This window comes from Gadus morhua, chromosome 20, assembly GCF_902167405.1.
Source record: "Gadus morhua chromosome 20, gadMor3.0, whole genome shotgun sequence".
In the NCBI taxonomy this organism is placed as follows: domain Eukaryota; kingdom Metazoa; phylum Chordata; class Actinopteri; order Gadiformes; family Gadidae; genus Gadus; species Gadus morhua.
The window spans coordinates 14,414,873-14,435,402 of NC_044067.1; the positions used below are offsets into that span (position 1 = coordinate 14,414,873).

The following is a 20,530-nucleotide window of genomic DNA, read 5'->3' on the forward strand; positions in this document are numbered from 1 at the left end:
GGTGAACCCGTTCCGGTTTCGATCTATCCGGTTTCGGAGTATCTCCGTAAAGACGGAGTCAAGCGAAACCGGGTAGATCTGTAGAAACGCTGTAGTACACATGCCAGGCCCATAAGGGGCGCTGCTTCTGCTACAGAAATCCAGAAGAAAATTAAATAATAAGAGGCGAGCATGCGCATAAAGGCTGCTTCCCGAACCACTAACAACACAAACAAACAGTCAACAGTCTCAATAAATAATGGCTTAGCAACCCAACAAGGGACATGATCTGCTGCAGAACAATTACAAGCCTGTGGTCCGCCATCATCTTTGTTGTTGTGAGTTCTGAGACTCCGCGGGCTTAACAGTCATTGGCAGGAGGGTCGAGGGGTGGGGTGATGACGTCATGGTTCACGGTTTCAGTCGGTTTCAGGCGTCCACACGAATCCAAAACGATCCGGGTTGATTTGAAACCACCTCCGAGGGTGGTTTCAGAAGTTTACGGTTTCGGTCAGCGGATTCGCCAGCTTCGTGTGGACGGAAGGCCGAACCGTACAAGACCTTTGCGGTTTCGCCATGAAATCGGCTTCGTGTGGACGGGGCCTAAGTCAATTGCGCCGGATGCAAGATAGGGCCCTAAGGCTGCAACAAATACCCGCTGCTCTCACCATTGACCCACAAATACCTGTGTGTGCCAAGCACGTCTGTGCAGGTAACATCGTGAATAAAAAGAGAGCCGCACTTGATCCAGATCAAGTTGATAGACAACATTGAGGAATGAATTTCTTGTGACATTATAGGCCTTACTCCTGCTGCTGTCTACTGTTTAGTTGTCACGTTATTGTTTGCGCTGTGCGGGGGGGGGGGGTATATTTCGAATATATTCGAAAAGTTTGCTTGATAGTCGATATCCGAATCATCTCAAAAGAGACAGCGAGAGAAGGGCCGTACTATTCCCCCAGGCAAACCCGGCATTTGCCTGGAGCCCCAGGCCCCATAGAAGGCCTTTTGGGGCCAACAAAATGCCCCAATACATATATTTTGTCCCCATATTTATTGTTTTTAGAACAATATCTTCATAATAGTAGCGTAGGGATGTCACGCACATCACGCGTATGCGGAAATGATGTAAAATTCAAAACAGTAAGCAGTGAGATAAATCCAGTGAGAAATTAAGCAATCGTACAAAAGCGGGTCACAGAAAAAGAAGAAGAAAGACCAAAGGCTTTGGCTCAGCCAGCAGAGATGCTAATGACGTTAATGTGTGTTAACAAACTGACGGAGATGATGCACAACTGGCAGTGAGTATTTCTCCCTCTGCTTCTTCCACTTCGGTTATTGATTATGATGACAATAACGATAACAATGACAGCGACTGCGAGACACACATTCTTGTGGATGACTGAGCACTCTGGCCCAAGCTGCTCACTGATAGAGAGCGCTGATTGATAGTCAAATTGGGGTCAGTCCAGGTCAAAGATCAAGAGCAGACCGTGTTTTTTGCCTTTGTCGCTTTTCGTAAAACAAAAACAATTGAGTGAGGAAGGATTTAAAGACTGGAAAAACCTTGCAATACATTTAATCTAAACCATGAAAGGTCTGAAGAGCACAGGAAAAATGCTGATAGCTGGAAGCAGCACTCACATCAGCTTGAGACAGAAGCAACAATAGATCAACATAATCAGTACATAATTGAAGTAGAAGCAAAACGCTGGAATGAGATTTTATCAAGGTTACTGGCAATTATCAACATCCTGTCAGTGGCCACTCTGACAAACTTTATCAACCAGGCAACTGTCATTTCTTGGGTCAGTTTCAGTTAATGGCTCAGTTTGACCCTGTGATGCGGTCTATTGCAGCGTCTCTACACTCTCTTCAGCTCCTCAGTACATCGCTGGACAATCCTTAAGGACCATGTGTAGACCTTCACCGTAAAGGCACTGTCTACAATGAGGTGGGAATGTTGAATTGAAGCTGTCAAAGCTTTTTAGTATCAGTTGCCTGATAAAAGGCGTTGACTGTGCTAGAGGACCATGCCAAGGAAAAGAGGGATGTAGAAGTTGCTTTGTCAGCTAGAGGAATCTTCAAGGAGATGCAGACATGGCCTTTTCTGGTAAGCATCATTGTATGGTACAATGTTTTGTACCAGATCAACAAAGTAAGCAAGCTTCTACATAGCCCCACAGTGTCAGTTGCTACGCTCAGGATACACTCAGGCAGCCTGTAACTGCAGTTACAGGCTTCTTACAGGAATTCAGAGAAACAGGATTTTTATCTCAGTTGAAACTGATGCCAGGGAAATTGCAGAGGAGATTGAGGTAAAAATTGGCTGGCCCGAGGTCCGAAAGAGAAGAGCAAATATACAGTTTGAATACAAAGGAGGAGCGGAAACACAGGGTACAGCAGAAGGGATATTCAAATGAGAAGTTTTTCTTCCTTTTGTTGATACAGCCCTGGTCAGTGTCAAAGAAAGGTTATTTTTCTAACTTCCCTCTGTGTTTCACTATGGGAATCGCCTAGGCGTGACCTACTACTGGAAGCTCCAATTGCACCACGTCTGTCCTTGACAGACAGGTCGGACTGTGCCACAGGGTCCCGCCCCCTGCACTTATACAGTCGACCCGCCCTCAGTGTTGCCAGATTGGGCGGTTTTCCTCCCAATCGGGCTTCTTTTGTTTACGTCAGGCGGGGAAAAAATACCTTGGGCGGGTGTATACAATTTGGGCTGCTTCTGTCCACGTTTGGCGAGTTTTTTATTATTGTGAAAAATATTTTTAATATTATTATTATTATATAAATGTGGCGTACATATCATTAATATGGCGAATGGAAAGGAATTTGCGAGAAATATGGTCACGTAAATAAAATATACAAACAAACAGAGCTTTGTCTCCCCACGACCTTTTATTGATTGAGTCTAAAATGTTCTCATCGATTCAGCCAATGAGAATACTACAGCAGGTAGCAATCGCGTTGCCATGGCACATGGGTGAACAAATAGGCACCACCACACAAGTTAACTAACGATCGCTGGTAGGCTTCAATTTCATGCAAGCACTTTGTTTTATTTTTATTTTTTTCTACATCACAATTGCAAGCTTTAATAAAGTATTGTTTTTACCTACCATTACGAGTCTCGTTTGGTCTAGTAGGGAATTCGCACAATGGTGATTCACTGCTTATTATCTATGCTATTAGTGCTACTTGGAATACGCCTTTTAATTCTTACTGCACCCCATTATGTATTAAGGATATTTATGAAAAAAAGGCACATATGTGCTTTATATTAATATTTACACTTAACCTGGGCAATTTCGTATTTGTTTATTGTTTTAATCTGCATAATTTCAATTGGCAATTTGACCATGACGTCAGTTCAGCAAAAGTTCAAAAAGTAAGGTTACTAAATTGTATAACCCATCACAAAATTTCGGCAAATGAGATGTTTTTACCTAATGTTGTTACCCCCAACCCCCTCTTCCCTGACCCTAACGGTACAGCCTTCGAAGCTCTCGTCTTTTCGCATCGGAGACAGAGCATGCTTTTGCCGGTGTTATCATGCTGTTTTTGAATGGCGATTCTCCATAATGGCAAGTAAGAGACAACAAGAATCTGGTGATGAAAAGCGAAAGAAAAAAAAACGTAGCCAACCATTAGCCTATGGTTGATTTACTGCGCTCTTGTTGGTTGCAATTTTCAAAAACCTATTTATCTTTCATTTATATGTGGTTATTTGATGCAGATATGAAGCTCTAGATGTGTTTTCTATTGTATGTCTTATGATTTTACGGGTTTACATGGGTGTCTGGCAACTTCGTGGTTTGGGCGGGTTTTTATTGGAGTGGGCGGGTTCTAAGATGTGATTGGGCTGGAAACTGTCAATCTGATCTGGCAACACTGCCCGCCCTCCTCAAATCATTCTCGCTTTCGTTCCATGAGAAAGCCACTCAAGCTCCCTCAGCTCATCTAGGTTAGCTTTAAACTGCTTAACAGTTCACGGACGGGCCGTCAAGGATTCCGTCGTCGAACGCAGTCGTAGGCTTCGTAAGAAGCTATCTATTATTACACCCGCCGGGCAGTGTCCTCGTAAAGGCGAGCTGCTTCTCCTGTATTTGTTTACAGGTGTTGCTGGTTACGGTATAGCTTATCGGCTAACGCGTCAAGGCGAGCTTACCGCGGCACAGTTAACATTAGCTTGTTGGCTGAGCCAACACACCCAGAGTGTAACAAACGCATCACGGCGAGTGAACTCTGCGCTATGCCTTCGTCCGCCACCTCTGCCAAAGGGTCGGAGCCGAAGGCTAAGGAGGCTGTATCCCGCCTGTGCATCGCTTCATGTGGAGCCTCCATATCAGGCCGGGACCCCCACCCCATGTGCATAGCGTGTTTGGGCATTAAACACGCTCAAACTTCATTAGCGGACCTGCATTCACTGTGCATCGATGCTGGAGAAAATTCTAGAAAGGAGGCTAAGAGTGACGGTGGCTACCAACCAGGATCCCTGCGTGGCGGGTGCCACCGTCATAGCCTCAACGAGCACCCATCAGTCCCAAGCGACAACGAGCTGGGCGGACATGATGGAGGCGGCATCCCCCCTCGTGCCCCCGCTATTCGATGACTTAATCCTTGAGGCGGAACCGGGAGCTGAGGACGCAGAGGGCGACGGCGACGCCAACATTGACCTCCTTGACATGGACGGAATGGAGGAAGAGGAGGACGACTCCACTTTTCCTGTCCAACTGTCCAGACCCCCTACCGCCTCTGACGCTGTGCAACCGGTAACCTGTACGAGGTGTGCAAACGGGCCGCTGCAAAACTGGCCATTCACTGGACTGCAGCCCCGGATGCTGAAGGGGCAGAGAGAGACCTGTACGACGTCAAGAGGCTCCCACCAGCCCAACCGCCTTAAGCTCCTACCAGCAGTTCCCATCTCAAGGAAATGAGCCGCTACTGGTCCAGTCCATTTAAGAGCAAGCTTCCAACCAAGGGCTGCTCAAAGCTGGAGATCCACGGGATGGGAGAGCTGGGGCTGTCCGAACCCCCAGCTGTGGAGCCTTCAGTGGCTTACCACCTCCACCCAAACCGTCGCTCTCTCTCCGCTTCTTCAGGCATCTCCCTGCCTGGTAAGATGGACCGCCTCACCGGTTCCACTTACCAGAGGATGTATAAATATGCAGCACAGTCGATATGCTCACTTAATGCCATGACACTCCTGTCTGCATATCAGGCTGAAATCCTAGAGGAAATGGGTCGACGGCTAAACTCTGGGTCACCCAACCCTGCCCTCTGGGATGAAATTTGCATTGTGAATGACCTAGTCCTACGCTCCTCACGGGGCGCAGTTCAGGGCTGTGGCCGAGTCATGGCACTCGCAGTCTCAGGTGAGAGAGCGTTGTGGCTCAGTCTCTCCGGACTGAGTTACGCGCAGAAAGCCGAGGTCATGGATGCTGCATATGACCCAACCAAGGGTCTATTTGGTCCAGCGCTGGAGAAAATGAGAGAGACCAGCACTCTCAGGAAACAGGAAGGAGAGGCTTTCGATCTCTGCCTTCCCCGAAAACAGGCTCCCCGCCCACCCCAACCAGCGAGGTCAGGCTTTGCGGCCGCTGCAGCGGCAGCAAGGGGAAAACAAGGGGGAAGCAGGCCTCAGAGAGCTTACAGACCAGCCCACACAGCTGGCCCACACAGCCTAGGTCAGAGAACCTAAGGCCATGGGGCAAACACTCCTTCGCTGCTGCGGCAGCCAGGAACCGCTCTCCCCACCCCGGGGATTGGAAGAAGAAGCGGAGCCTCTGCGGAGGAGCAGAGACTCAATACATTATGCCCGGTGCGGGCCCTACATGTATATGTGAGTCGGTCAGCTGCTTTTAGGAAAGGGGATCAACTGTTCGTGTCTTGGGCCACTCCCCATAGAGGCAAGCCTTTGTCCCGCCAGAGGCTATCCCACTGGATTGTAGAGGCTATATCAATTGCTTATGAATGTAAGGGCTTGAGGGCCCACTCCATAAGGGGTATGGCTACTTCATGGGCCTTATTCAGGGGAGTGTCAGTGCATGACATTTGTGCTGCGGCGAGCTGGGCTACGCCTCACACCTTTGTTAGGTTTTATAGGCTGGATGTCTCAGGGCCTTCTGTTTCTCAAGCCATGCTGGAGACGATCTCAACAGACTCAAGGTGATATTTGCTGCCTGGTTGAATTTGCATGGCTTCGGGAGACATATGCAATACGGGAGTGGTCTATGGCCCCGTCAAAACGAAGCCGATTTCATGGCGAAACCGCAAAGGTCTTGTACGGTTCGGCCTTCCGTCCACACGAAGCCGGCAAATCCGCTGACCGAAACCGTAAACTTCTGAAACCACCCTCGGAGGTGGTTTCAAATCTACCCGGTTTCGTTTTGGATTTGTGTGGACGCCTGAAACCGACTGAAACCATAAACCATGACGTCATCGCCCCACCCTTCGACCCTCTAGCCAATGACTGTTAAGCCCGCGGAGTCTCAGAACTCACAACAACAAAGATGATGGTGGACTACAGGCTTGTAATCGTTCTACAGCAGATCATGTCCCTTGTTGGGTTGCTAAGCCATTATTTATTGAGACTGTTGACTGACTGTTTGTGTTGTTAGTGGTTCGAGGGGCAGCCTTTATGCGCATGCTCGCCTCTTCTTATTTAATTTTCTTCTGGATTTCTGTAGCAGAAGCAGCGCCCCTTATGGGCCTGCCATGTGTACTACAGCGTTTCTACAGATATACCCGGTTTCGCTTGACTCCGTCTTTACGGAGATACTCCGAAACCGCATAGATCGAAACTGGACCGGTTTCGCCCGTTTCGGCTTCATGTGGACGGGGCCTATATCTCCCATAGTGAAACACAGAGCGAAGTCAGAAAATAACTTTGGGTGATTTAACGTAATCCCTGGTTCTTTGATAACAGAGTGAGGTGTTTCACCAACACGTCCCTCCTTGCATTTACACGGAAAGAAACCGGTATAGAATGATTTGAGGAGAGCGGGTCTTTCAAGGACAAACGTGGTGCAATAGGAGCTTCCAGTAGTAGGTCACGCCTAGGCGATTCCCATAGTGAAACACCTCACTCTGTTATCAAAGAACCAGGGATTACGTTAAGTAACCCAAAGTTTTCCCATATGGAAACATTCTTCCAGCTTTATGGATTTCTGTACTCAAAGGACCTGAGAAGAAGACCACAGAAGATGTTGAAGCTCAGGACCTGAGGCTGGAGGTAGAGGGGGCAGTTCAGTCCTTCCCCACAGACATCTCCACACCATCAGAGATGCTAACTCACATCTATAAGGAGGATATAGTAGGCCTGAATCCAAACTTCTTACTCACCCAGTCACTATAGTTTCAGTTGAGAGAAGCTTTTCAAAACTAAAACTCATAAAAACATACCATTGTAGGAGATCGCAATGAAATGGAGACGGAGACTTGATTTCCGGTGAAAAACACGAGAAGGATTTATTTCCCAAAACACAGAACCCGCACAGCCAGAGGTGCGTTCCTTAAGACCTGCGTTGTAACACCAGGTGGGTGCCACGCCCCCTTCCCTTAAAGGGGGCACGCACTATACAACATACACAGTGAATACGATACCGCTACAGACGCCCCCCCAGAATTCACACTCCCGAACAGTCAAGGCCAACGGGAAGGAGCCCTGAGCACCCGCCCGAAACGACTCAGCGGAACCGGTGCGGGGGCCACAGCAGGCAGTGCAGGAGTCATGAGGCGGTGTGGCTTGGAAACCGGAGGACGACCCCGCCGCGGGGGCAGAGCCAACCCCACGGGCTGGTCCAGATCCAGGTGGGCTGGCTTGAGGCGATCGACCGAAATGTAGTCAGGCCTGCCCCCGATGTCTACCAAGAAGGCCTTGTCACCGGCCTCCAGGACGCGAAACGGACCGTCGTAGGGAGGACGGAAAGGACCCCGATGGGCATCATGGCGGATGAACACATACCCCGCCGTCCGCAGGCTGGGCGGCACACAAGCCTTCGGGAGGCCGTGCTGCGAGGTGGGCACCGGCGTGAAACCCCGGACCCTGTCCTGGAGCGAGGTCCGCTCCTGGGCTGCCGACCAGGGAGCTGTGGTGGTGGGGATGAAATCCCCAGGAACCCGTAGTGGCTGTCCGTAAACCAGCTCGGCCGACGAAGCCCGCAGGTCCTCCTTAGGGGCAGTCCGGAGGCCCAACATGACCCAGGGGAGCCTATCGACCCAACCGTCATCCGTAAGGCTGGCCCGGAGTGCAGCTTTCAAGGAGCGATGAAACCGCTCACACAACCCATTAGCCTGGGGGTGATAAGCGGTTGTTCGATGGAGCCGCACACCCAGGCCCCCGGCGACCGCATTCCACAGCTCGGAAGTGAACTGAGGTCCCCTGTCAGAGGAGACATCAGAAGGGGGGCCAAACCGGGCGACCCAGGTGCCTATGAACGCCCGGGCCACGTCAGAGGTCGTAGTGGATGCCAGCGGGACAGCCTCCGGCCAGCGGGTGGTCCTGTCCACCATCGTTAGGAGGTAGCTGAACCCTTGAGAGGGCGGCAGGGGCCCCACCAGGTCCACATGCACGTGGTCGAACCGCCGCTCCGGCACTGAAAAATGCGCCAGCGGAGCAGTCACATGCCGATGCACCTTGGCTCGCTGGCAAACCACGCAGGCCCGAGCCCAGTCCCGAATGTCCTTCTTAAGGCCATGCCAGACAAACTTCCCGGCCACCAGCTGCTGTGATGTCCTCCGCCCAGGATGGGCAAGGCCGTGCACGGCATCGAAAACCTGACGCCTCCAACTGCCGGGCACGACCGGCCTTGGCTGTCCAGTGGAGACGTCACACAGGAGCGTGGCACCGACGTTGTCGTACTTGATGTCCTCCAACCTGAGTCCCGTGACAGCTGTCCTCAGAGCCTGGACATCCGGGTCGGAGGCCTGATCACCTGCCATGCTGGTGTAGTCGATTCCCAGGTGGACAGCTCCTGCGATGGCCCGGGAGAGGCAATCAGCCACGTGATTGTCCTTACCCGCCACATGGCGGATGTCCGTGGTAAACTCGGAGATGTAGGCCAGCTGTCGCTGCTGACGGGCAGACCACGGCTCCGAAACCTTCGCCATCGCGAACGTCAACGGCTTGTGGTCCACGAAAACGGAGAATGGCCGAGCCTCCAACAGGAAACGGAAATGCCTAATGGCGAGGTAAAGGCCGAGGAGCTCTCGATCGAAGGTGCTATATTTCCGTTCGCAGGGGCGGAGCTGCCGGCTGAAGAATGCCAGCGGCTGCCAGACGCCGTTCACCAACTGCTCGTGCACGGCACCAACAGCATAGTCCGAAGCGTCGGTGGTCAGGGCAATCAGCGCCGCAGGCAAAGGATGCGCCAGCATAGTCGCCTCGGCCAATGCCCGTTTAGTGTCCCCAAAGGCCGCCTCTCTCTCAGCGGTCCAGTCAATAATATGCTTTGTTGTCTTACCCTTGAGTGCCTCATACAGGGGCCGCATGAGCCGGGCCGCACGGGGAACAAAACGGTGATAAAAATTCACCATCCCCAAAAACTCCTGCAGGGCCCGAACTGTAAGAGGGCGCTGGAAGTCCGCCACTGCAGCCACCTTCGAGGGCAGGGGAACAGCTCCCTCCTTGGTGATGCGGTGGCCCAGGAAGTCAATGGCGATCCGGCCGAATTGGCACTTGGCTGGATTGACAATCAGGCCATGCTGGCTGAGCCGCTCGAAGAGTGTTCGCAGATGCTTCATGTGCTCGGCCGTGGAGGCGCTGGCGATCAGAATGTCATCCAGGTAAACGAACAGGAATGGCAGGTCCCGCAGCACGGTGTCCATCAGGCGCTGAAAGGCCTGGGCTGCGTTCTTCAGGCCGAACGGCATCCGTAAAAACTCAAATAGTCCAAACGGAGTGATCACCGCCGTCTTCGGGACGTCCTGCGGCTGGACGGGCACCTGGTGATAGCCCCGAACGAGGTCCACCTTGGAGAACACTACCGCACCGGCCAGGCGGGCAGAAAAGTCCTGGATGTGGGGAATCGGATAGCGGTCGGGCACCGTAATGTCATTGAGCCGGCGGTAATCCCCACATGGACGCCACCCACCGCCAGGCTTCGAGACGATGTGGAGCGGGGAAGCCCAGGGGCTGTCCGATCGCCGGACAATTCCAAAACGCTCCAGGGTGTCAAACTCAGACCTAGCAACGGCGAGCTTAGCAGAGTCGAGGCGCCGGGCCCTGGCGTAGACCGGCGGGCCAGTGGTCGCGATGTGATGCTCCACTCCGTGCTTGGTGGCGGCAGCTGAGAACGTGGGCTCCGTAAGCTCCGGGAATTCCGCGAGGAGGGGGGAAAACACATCGGAGGGTGAGAGTGCGCCCGACAGCTTCGTCGTGCCCGAGCCACTGAGCTCACATGCCAGGGAGCTAAAAGTCTCAGCACTTATCAAGCGCCGGTTCATCACATCCACCAAAAGGCCATTGGCGCAGAGGAAATCGGCGCCGAGGAGGGGTGTGGAGACCTCCGCGGTGACAAAATCCCAGCCGAAACGCTGACCCCCGAAACATAAATTAACAGTCCTAGTCCCAAAGGTGCGGATGGGGCTGCCGTTGGCGGCCTCCAGGGCGGGGCCGTGGCCGCCCCCTATTCTGTCAATGCGTGACGCGGGCAGAACGCTCACCTGGGCCCCCGTGTCACACAGGAACCGTCGCCCAGAGCCTGTATCTGTGATGAATAACAGACCCCCAGAACGGCCGACACACACGGCAGCTAGCGAGTGCCGGCCCGTGCATTTCCCGATGCCACGAAACTGCACGGGGGGCGGCACCTCCTAGCTTTGGGTCCATACAGGGCGTGGAAATAGCACAGGCCTGCAGACTGCTGTGGCTGTCGTCGTGTCGCCGCGGCCACAGCGATGGTGTCCGTCATCTCCAGGTCGCCAGTGGTGTGAGCCAATACGGCCGTGCAGCGCTCGCGCCCGGCGGCGAAAAAGCGATCCGCCTCCCTAGCCAGAGCCCGAAAGTCCGTGGTGTCGCTGTTGGCTAGAGCTGCCCTAACACGCACTGGCAGCTGCTGCATAAATAAAGCCCGAAACAAAAAACAAGGCCTATTACTCCCCAGGAGATTGAGCATGTGATCCATGAGCTCCGATGGTTTGGAGTCCCCGAGGCCATTCAATGCCAGAAGCTGCTCGCCCCGTTCAGCCTCCGACAAACAGAACGTCTCCATCAGGAACCCCTTTAGCAATGCATACTTCCCACGGGCCGGGGGGTCCTCGAGAATATACATCGCTCTGGCCGCCGTCGAGCCACCAAGCGCGGAGACTACATAATAAAACTTGGTTTCATCCGCAGTAATCCCCTTCAGCGCGAATTGCGCCTCCGCTTGCGCGAACCAGACCCGCGGCTGCCGTTCCCAAAACTCCGGGAGCTTCAGGGAGACTGCCATCACCGGAGCAGCAGCCACGGAACCTTCCGCCGAATCGAACTCCATAGCCCAATCTCCGATCTGCGCGTCCTCGCTCTTCCAGCGCATAGAACAGTAATCCGGTAAAACGTCCGGAAACTGTCAGGGTCACCAATGTAGGAGATCGCAATGAAATGGAGACGGAGACTTGATTTCCGGTGAAAAACACGAGAAGGATTTATTTCCCAAAACACAGAACCCGCACAGCCAGAGGTGCGTTCCTTAAGACCTGCGTTGTAACACCAGGTGGGTGCCACGCCCCCTTCCCTTAAAGGGGGCACGCACTATACAACATACACAGTGAATACGATACCGCTACACCATACTATTTTGTGCAGTTTTGGCCCCATTTCTGCATTGGCTGCTACAAGCCTGCATACTGCCTTTAATGAATTTCGGCAGTTTATTTTAAGGCGTAAGCTTGTCTTGAACCCAGACAAAACTAAGTGGATGTTTTTTCGGTTGCCTAGCGTTCACCGCGCTCAAAACATACATACACTCCAAGGTGAGCAAATTTCAATATTTAATATCTTGTCATCTGGCTTGACTCTGAACTCACATTTTAGGCCCATGTGGAACACCTAACATTAGGTGTTCCTTTAGGTTGAAATTTTAGATTTCTATACAGAAACAAGTCCTGTTTTTCAATCTTGAACAAGAAGACATTAGTTGAATCATTAATAGGGTAAGGGTCTGTTTTTTATTATATTTGTTATACTATTGTTATGTGTTATACATGCATCCTTCATCTTCAATTTTAAAGCTGATAGATGTATGGCATACAGACATATTTGAGAATTTTACAGAGAAAGTTTGAAGATGATTACGAATGTTAAGGTCAAAGTTTTTCAGTGAAGCATCGTTACCTTAAATTAGGGTTACAACCTGGTTAAGGGGTGTGGAAGCTTATCAATGGGCTTCTATAGTATGTTGAGTCAGGGTCATGAGTCAGTATTTTGAACAATAGGGGCCGTCATGCAGTCTTTGGGTCTGTTCAGGTATAAATGTAGGGGGTTGACACAGGTAGACCATCAGTTAACCAACCGATCTCTGAGAGACCTGAAAAACCAACACAGCCATCATGATGGGCAAGGTATGTGTATATATATATATAAAGTATTCACATAAATAATTGATAGGCATATCATCACCGGATATAGATTAAAGCAAACTAGTGGCTTTAATGAAATTATAAACTATAGCTGACAATGTTTTTGTTTCAGATCACTTTCTACGAGGAGAAGAACTTCCAGGGTCGCTCCTATGAGTGCATGAGCGACTGCTCCGACATGTCCTCCTACATGAGCAGGTGCCAGTCCTGCAGGGTGGAGAGCGGCTGCTTCATGCTCTATGAGAAGAACAACTACATGGGCCAGCAGTTCTTCATGAGGAGGGGAGAGTACAACGACATGCACCGCATGCAGAGCATGGGAATGATGTTTGACAACATCAGGTCCTGCAGAATGATCCCCTTTGTAAGAGAAATAGTTCAACTTTTACACTGAACTAGTTCAATTATTATATTGACTGTGTTGATGAGTCTGCTGACACCGTTTCTCTGAACCTCTGCATTACAGCACAGAGGCCAGTTCAGGATGAAGATCTACGAGAGGGAGAACTTCGGTGGTCAGTTCAATGAGATGATGGACGACTGTGACAACATCCAGGATCGTTACCGCATGTCCGACTGCCAGTCCTGCCACGTGATGGACGGACACTGGCTGATGTATGAGCAGCCCCACTACAAGGGAAGGATGATGTACATGAGGCCCGGAGAGTACAGGAGCTTCAGGGATATGATGAGCTGCCAGAGGTTCATGAGCATGAGGCGTATCACTGACATGTGTTAAGTTTTCTCATCAATAAAACATGATCTGACTGAAATGTGCTGGATTTCTTGCTGGTAATCATTACTTGATATCACCTAACTATCCAAAAAAATGACCGTAGATAGCCATTATGATTAAAATCATGTGATGGCAATTTTGTATGGAAAATTGTATCTTAAAGGATATGGGGTACAAAAGTAATAGCAATACAAAACATATTTTGGTAATTACATTATCTAGGTGAAAGTTACTATGGTAATATGGTGAATAAATATAAATATGGTAATTTGACCATCTGTAAGGTAACAAGTATGACAATATTGAGGAAGTCATCAAAACTCAACCAAATCCCAACATTGAATATCAATTAACAATATAAATGTCGAATAAATAATGCATTATTTTGCAGGAACAGACGTATTAAGACTTAACAAATGTGAAACTATCTTCTGATTGCATACCTGAACCAAACCATCATCACCTTTTTACCCAAAAGAACACTAAGGAAAAAGATGAAAACCAAAAACAAAAATAAGCATGGAAACAAACGGAAAATAATCATATTTGTAGATGTGCATGAATGAGGAAGACTGTAAACAGTCACGGTGTAACACCCGTTAGCTTTTATTAGCCAAGAACCACACACAACAACCAAACGTGCCCAGCATTCCCCGCTACCCCTGACATCATCGCGCTGTAGCAGTAACCATAGAAACTGTCAACACCCTTCTTAAGTTATATGGCAACGAAGCACATAGTAGAAAATAGCACGGACTTGCAGATTACGAAGCCCCAAACATCTAATGCAGAACATGTAACACATATTTGTTGTCCTCCCCCTGGTTCTATTTTGCTCACTGTCAAAAACCGGGTCATACTCACACGTGTCACAAACATAGCTGCCAAATGAATTGGTCTCCCCACACCCACACTGTCAGAGCTTAACCTAAAGGCTATTTCACGCATTGCATCCACAATAGCACAGGGCAACACACAACTACTCAACTGCCACTTCACCATTATGCCCTCTGGACGCAGGTACAGGTCCCTGTTGTGCAGGAGGGCACGCTATGGCAAAAGCCTCGTGCCTGCAGCCATAGCAGCCTTAAATAAAATGCCAAGATAACTCGGCCCTGTTCCACACTATTCACATATTTTGTCTGAATGTTGCTTTTGTTGTGTATGCTGGCCATCTGTTATTGTCTGTCTGCGTGCGGCCCACAAATGTACTATGGAGTGAATAAGAATTTCCCCCAGGGGACAATAAAGTAAAAAGTCTAAAGTCTATTTATTTTTGTGTTTAAAAAATAAAAATAATAATTAGAAAGAGTGTCCAACAGTCCACACAGCCAGAACAGGCTGAAACATGAGGAGGGGTCAAAAGTCAGTGTGCCTGCACATCACAGAGCTGGTCTGTGACAAAGTCATTTTAGAGAGAGCTGGGTCTTGACGCACTCCATGAGCGAGTAACAATCACAGGCCGCTGTCCCTGTGACAATTCTGGTCCCACACCGTCATGTTGTGGGCTTCGTGGATGTGCGATAGCAGCAACAGCAGGTTGGTCCCCTGCCGTGGAGTCAGAAACATAGGTTTCATGTATCTGGAGTAGGTGGCGTCTGTTCCTGACATATGTAGCAGCCTTGACCTGGTAACTATTGGGTTGTGGTGCTGGTCCTAGCACTGTTGCTAGCCTGTCATTTCCTATCTGTGTCTCACTGTCTGCCCAGCTCACAGTGGAGCCAGCGGCCTAGCTGATTTTTGGTAGTAGGCCTTTCCTGTCTGTCTCACCTGTGTCAGGGCCATTTGGACCCGTGTCTCCACTCTGGGTGAGTACATGGCTTTGGTCATGGAATGAAAGCCCTGGTGCACCGGGAAAGCAGACATTGAGCTGGCGACGGCAGCCCGTCCATGGGCATGTTACGTAGGCTGAGGAGAGCTGCATCTATGTCCGTTCCATCTCGTGAACATTTCTCCAGCAGGTGCTTTGCCGAGCACACAGCCCTCTCAGCAAGCCCGTTGGACTGAGGGCACAGCGGACTGCTGGTGACATGACAGAAATCCCACTTGCGAGCAAATTCCTGGAACTCCCTACTTGTGAAGTAAGCAGCATCGTCTGTCATGAGTTGCTGTGGCACTCCGACAGTAGCAAAGTGCTACACTTGTTGTGCCCGGGAGCCGGTCTATCTCGAACCAGCCAGAGTAAGAGTCAACAATCACCAGATGCTCCTTTCCATCCCACTCAAAAACATCTGCTGCGGTGAGGGACCACGGTAGGTGAGGGATGTCATGCAGTTGAAGGGGCTCCTTAGGCTGGTGTGGCTTGAGAGCATTACAGGGGTCACACCTGGAAACTTCTCTTTCAATATTACTGTAGATAGTCGGCCAGAACATTGTCTCCCTGGCCCTGCGCTTTGTGGCATCGAGACCAGGGTGGCCCTGGTGCAGCTGTTGCATGTTGTTACGCTGGAGGGAGTGTGGAATGATGAACCGTCGTCCACGGAGGAGCAAACCACTGTCACTCGTGAGTTCCTCTCTCATGGCGTAGAGCGGCCTCACGCTTCAGCTCCTCAACCCTGTGTAAGGAGAGGACGTCCGCCTCCATGACCTCGTACTCCTCCACCTCCTCAGCTTGGTCAGTGGAGGGCAGATGTGCACGGGAGAGAGCATCAGCGACATAGAGCTCCCTGCCCCTCTTGTAGATGACGTTGAGATTGTAACGCTGCAGGCGGAGGATCATCCTTTGGATGCGTGCAGAGGCTGTGTCAAGTGTCTTCTTTAGTATGGTAATGAGCGGCTGATGGTCAGTCTCGACAGTCACAGCCCGTCCATACACAGTATGTAGTGATGGAATTTTGTGCAGGCATAGACAAGGGCCAGGAGCTCTTTTTCAATCTAAGTGTAGCGTGACTCAGTCTCTGTGAGGGCCCTTGAAGCGAAAGCCACCGGTCGTTTTGGAGGCAGACAGCACCCAGTCCGTGCTGTGAGGCGTCAGCTGACAGTACAACAGGTTGGTGCAAAGTACCGCAGCACCGGGGGACCTGCAATAAGTTCTTTGAGTTTGGTGAATGCCGCTGTGTGGAGCTCCAGCCAGCACCAGTCTACATCCTGGCGCTACAGCTCACGCAGGGGTGCCGTGGCCTCGCTGTAGTCTGGTATGAATTTGGCCAAGTAGTTGGTCATGCCCAGGAACATTTGGAGACTGCGCTTGTCCTCCGGCGGGGGAATCAGGCGGAAGGCAGCAGTATTGGCAGGGTCGGGTCTAACACCCTGGTCAGAGAGCAGGTGACCGACATAAGCAACCTCAGTGACCCTGAAACTGCACTTTTCAGGGTTCAGTCTGAGGTTGACAGCCCGTATCCTGTCCATGACTTGGCGGAGACGTAGATCATGCTCCTCTCTCAAGCGGCCCCTATACCAAGATGTCATCGATCACTCTACTCAACTCTATCGACCTGGGCACACGCACCAATAACGGTATCCAGGAGCTTCAAAACGACATGACTGAACCCCCTCTCCCCGCAGACAGCAACACCCTGCATTGGTGGAGAGACTAAGGCTGCAACAAATACCCGCTGCTCTCAACATTGATGCACAAATACCTGTCTGTGCCAGGCACGCCTGTGCAGGTAACATCGTGAATAAAAGAGAGCCGCACTTGATCAAGTTGATAGACACCATTGAGGAATTAATTACTTGTGACATTATAGGCATTACTCCTGCTGCTGTCTCCTGTTTAGTTGTCACGTTATTGTTTCCACTGTGCGGGGGGGAGGCTCGTAAATATGTAAGGGATAATGTATAGAACGCCGGTCATTATCGCGAAAAGAAGCCCCGACAGGGCAAACAGAACACCGACGCGCAGCGGAGGTGTCTTGCTTCGCCATGAAGGGGCTTATTTTACGATAATGACCGGCGAAGTTCTATACATTATCCCGCTTATTACACGGCTACTTGCCAAAACGAAACAATTTATTTACAATGTATTTGTTACCAGCATTCATAGTGTTGATCAGCAGAGAAATAGTCCGCCCAAGACGTTAACGTCGTCGCTTAGCAACCGACAGCGCTTGGGTTGATACATATCCCGCTTATTACATTGACAAGTTACCGGACTACGTGCGGAGTGTTACCAAAGGCAAAAAGTCCTTTTGTTTACCTTGACAGCGGTCATTATTCATCCGTTGCCAATGAATTATCCAAAAATAATTGACAGAAGAATAATTGACATATTAATAATATTTTTCAGCACTTTCAACATTGTGATGGCCATTTCTATGTGGGTAAAACAATTTTGTGCAGTTTTGGCCCCACTCCTGCATTGGCCGCTACAAGCCTGCATACTGCCTTTAATGAATCAGCAGTTTATTTTAATTTATTTTGGATGTTGTTTTTTAGGTCGCTTAGCCTATACCGCACTCAAAACATACATACACTCCAAGGTGAGCAAATTTAAATAGTTAATATCTTGTCATCTGGCTTCACTCTGAACTCATATTTCAGGCCCATGTGGAACACCTAACATAATACTTTAGGTTGAAAATTTTGATTTATATACAGAAATAAGTCCTGTTTTTCAATCTTGAACAAGAAGATATTAGCCGAATCAATAATAGGGTAAGGGTCTGTTTTTTATTATATTTGTTATACTGTTACTACTTCCTGTTACTATTATGTGTTATACATGCATTATGTGTTATACATGCATCCTCCATCTTCATATTTTTGAGAATTTTACAGAGAAAGTTAGAAGATGATTCCAAATGTTAAGGTCAAAGTTTTTTAGTGAAGCATCCTTACCTTAAATTAGGGTTACAACCCTGTTAAGGGCATGTGGAAGCTTATCAATGGGCTTCTATAGTATGTTGAGTCAGGGTCATGAGTCAGTATTTTGAACAATAGGGGACGTCATGGAGTCTTTAGGTCTGTTCAGGTATAAATGTAGGGGGTTGACACAAGTAGAGCATCAGTTAACCAACCAAACCCTGAGAGACCTGAAAAACCAACACAGCCATCATGATGGGCAAGGTATGTGTGTGTGTGTGTGTATATATATATATATATATATATATATATATATATATATATATATATATATATATATATATATATATATATATATATATATACACACATAAATAATTGATTGCTTAATCTATATCATCTAGTGGCTCGAATGAAATTATAAACTATATGACAATTATTTTGTTTCAGATCACTTTCTACGAGGAGAAGAACTTCCAGGGTCGCACCTATGAGTGCATGAGCGACTGCTCCGACATGTCCTCCTACATGAGCAGGTGCCAGTCCTGCAGGGTGGAGAGCGGCTGCTTCATGCTCTATGAGAGGAACAACTACATGGGCCAGCAGTTCTTCATGAGGAGGGGAGAGTACAACGACATGCACCGCATGCAGAGCATGGGAATGATGTTTGACAACATCAGGTCCTGCAGAATGATCCCCTTTGTAAGAGAAATCACAGTTAAACTTTTACGCTGAACTAGATCAACTGTTACATTGACTGTGTTGGTGACTCTGCTGACAATGTTTCTCTGAACCTCTGCTTTACAGCACAGAGGCCAGTTCAGGATGAAGATCTACGAGAGGGAGAACTTCGGTGGTCAGTCCAATGAGATGATGGACGACTGTGACAACATCCAGGATCGTTACCGCATGTCTGACTGCCAGTCCTGCCACGTGATGGACGGACACTGGCTGATGTACGAGCAGCCCCAGTACAGAGGCAGGATGATGTACATGAGGCCCGGAGAGTACAGGAGCTTCAGGGAGATGATGAGTGGCCAGAGGTTCATGAGCATGAGGCGTATCACTGACATGTGTTAGTTTCCTCACTAATAAAACATGATCTAACTTACATTTGCTGGATTTGTTATTGGTCATCATAACTTCATAGCACCTGACTATACAAAATGAAATAGAATATTCTGGAGTTAACCATTATGATTAAAAATGTGATGTGATGGCAATTTTGGAGGGAAAATTGTATCTTCAAGGATTTGGGTACAAAAGTAATTACAAAACATATTGTAGTATTTACATTATCAATTTGAAAGTTACTGTGGTAATATGGTAAATAAATATAAATATGGTATTTTGACCATCTGTAAGGTAACATTATATGGCGATATTGAGGAAGACACCAAAACTCAACCAAACTCCACCATTGAATATAAATTAATATATGAATCGCAAAACAATTTACATTTCTAAGAAATATTGCATTATTTTGCAGGACTTTACAAATGTGTAACTATCTAATTAAAATATCTAGGACATGTCTTCTCAGATGATCTCATGGATGACGGTGACATTTGTCGTCAAAGGTGTAAAATATATGCACAGGCCAACGTGATGTTGAGGAAATTTTCCATGTGTTCCACTGATGTTAAGTGTGCTTTATTTAGGGCTTATGTCACGCCGCTGTATACAGCTCATCTCTGGTCCTCTTACAGAGTGAGAAGTATGCAGAGGCTTAGAGTGGCATATAATGATGCCATGAGGTTGTTGCTCCGTGTTCCTAGGTGGCACAGTGCTAGCCAGCTATTTGTGTCCTCTAATGTACCGACATGTCAGGCACTGTTACGAAAGTTAATGTTTAATTTCATGTGTCGATTGGATTTATCAGAAAATAGCATCATTATAGCCTTAACCAACCCTATGATGGGCTATCGGTTCACATCCAGGCTTCGAAAGCATTGGCATGATAGCTAGCACCTATTTTAGTACAGTATTTTTTGAGTATGTATTTTAATGTGTCATATATGTGTGTGTATGTTGGATGTGAGTGGACCATCTGAGTCCTTAATAAAGATTTATTATCTTCTGATTGCATACCTGAAACAAACCAACAGCTTGTTCTGGATTGTTTTATTGTTTTAAAAGAAAACGTAAATTATATGAACTTATATGAATTATATGAAAACGTAAATATTCATATTAACACAATTTAAGATAAGTTGCATTCTGTACTTTTGGAGAATAAAAAATATCCTTCCTCAAACACTACAAATGAAAATCTTCATTTTTTCTTACCAACAACTTAATCAAATAAGCACACAACACAGAAACAATACATACATTTAAATAAAAATGACTGAAATCACAAATTCCAATCATCAACGCATGATGTTTTTGGAATAAGTCAAGAGAATTTTAGCATCTAAGGATTCATTCTCTGACAACTACTGGAATCAGTCTCACAGACTGATTCCCAGAGTTCTTTTAAAGCTGAGGCGCCCAGTAATTGAC

At 48.5% G+C, this 20,530-nt stretch overlaps 2 protein-coding genes across 4 annotated transcripts; both read left to right on the top strand.

The window, feature by feature from the left end:
- Positions 1-12,443: 12,443 nt before the first annotated feature.
- Positions 12,444-13,319, top strand: LOC115532959 (gamma-crystallin M1-like). 2 transcript variants are annotated; one of them, XM_030343089.1, is made up of 3 exons: positions 12,444-12,528; positions 12,659-12,910; positions 13,013-13,319. In XM_030343089.1, exons 1-3 carry the CDS (start codon positions 12,517-12,519, stop codon positions 13,283-13,285), a joined length of 537 nt encoding a protein of 178 aa, XP_030198949.1. In that variant the 5' UTR covers positions 12,444-12,516; the 3' UTR covers positions 13,286-13,319. The 2 variants fall into 2 exon arrangements, with proteins under 2 accessions (XP_030198949.1, XP_030198948.1); XM_030343088.1 differs by lacking the exon at positions 12,444-12,528 and having other exon boundaries at positions 12,629-12,910.
- A 4,902-nt stretch (positions 13,320-18,221) lies between these two features.
- LOC115532956 (gamma-crystallin M1-like) lies at positions 18,222-19,138 on the top strand. 2 transcript variants are annotated; one of them, XM_030343085.1, is made up of 3 exons: positions 18,222-18,289; positions 18,476-18,727; positions 18,833-19,138. In XM_030343085.1, the coding sequence occupies exons 1-3, from the start codon at positions 18,278-18,280 to the stop codon at positions 19,103-19,105; spliced, it is 537 nt and encodes a 178-aa protein (XP_030198945.1). In that variant the 5' UTR covers positions 18,222-18,277; the 3' UTR covers positions 19,106-19,138. The 2 variants fall into 2 exon arrangements, with proteins under 2 accessions (XP_030198945.1, XP_030198944.1); XM_030343084.1 differs by lacking the exon at positions 18,222-18,289 and having other exon boundaries at positions 18,455-18,727.
- The last annotated feature ends 1,392 nt before the right edge of the window (positions 19,139-20,530 follow it).

Coding starts and splice junctions, on each gene's coding strand:
- LOC115532959 (XM_030343088.1), top strand. CDS start 12,644: ATGTTTTTGTTTCAGATCACTTTCTACGAGGAGAAGAACTTCCAGGGT. Junction 12,911..13,012: donor CCTGCAGAATGATCCCCTTT/GTAAGAGAAATA, acceptor TCTGCATTACAG/CACAGAGGCCAGTTCAGGAT.
- LOC115532956 (XM_030343084.1), top strand. CDS start 18,455: ATGACAATTATTTTGTTTCAGATCACTTTCTACGAGGAGAAGAACTTC. Junction 18,728..18,832: donor CCTGCAGAATGATCCCCTTT/GTAAGAGAAATC, acceptor TCTGCTTTACAG/CACAGAGGCCAGTTCAGGAT.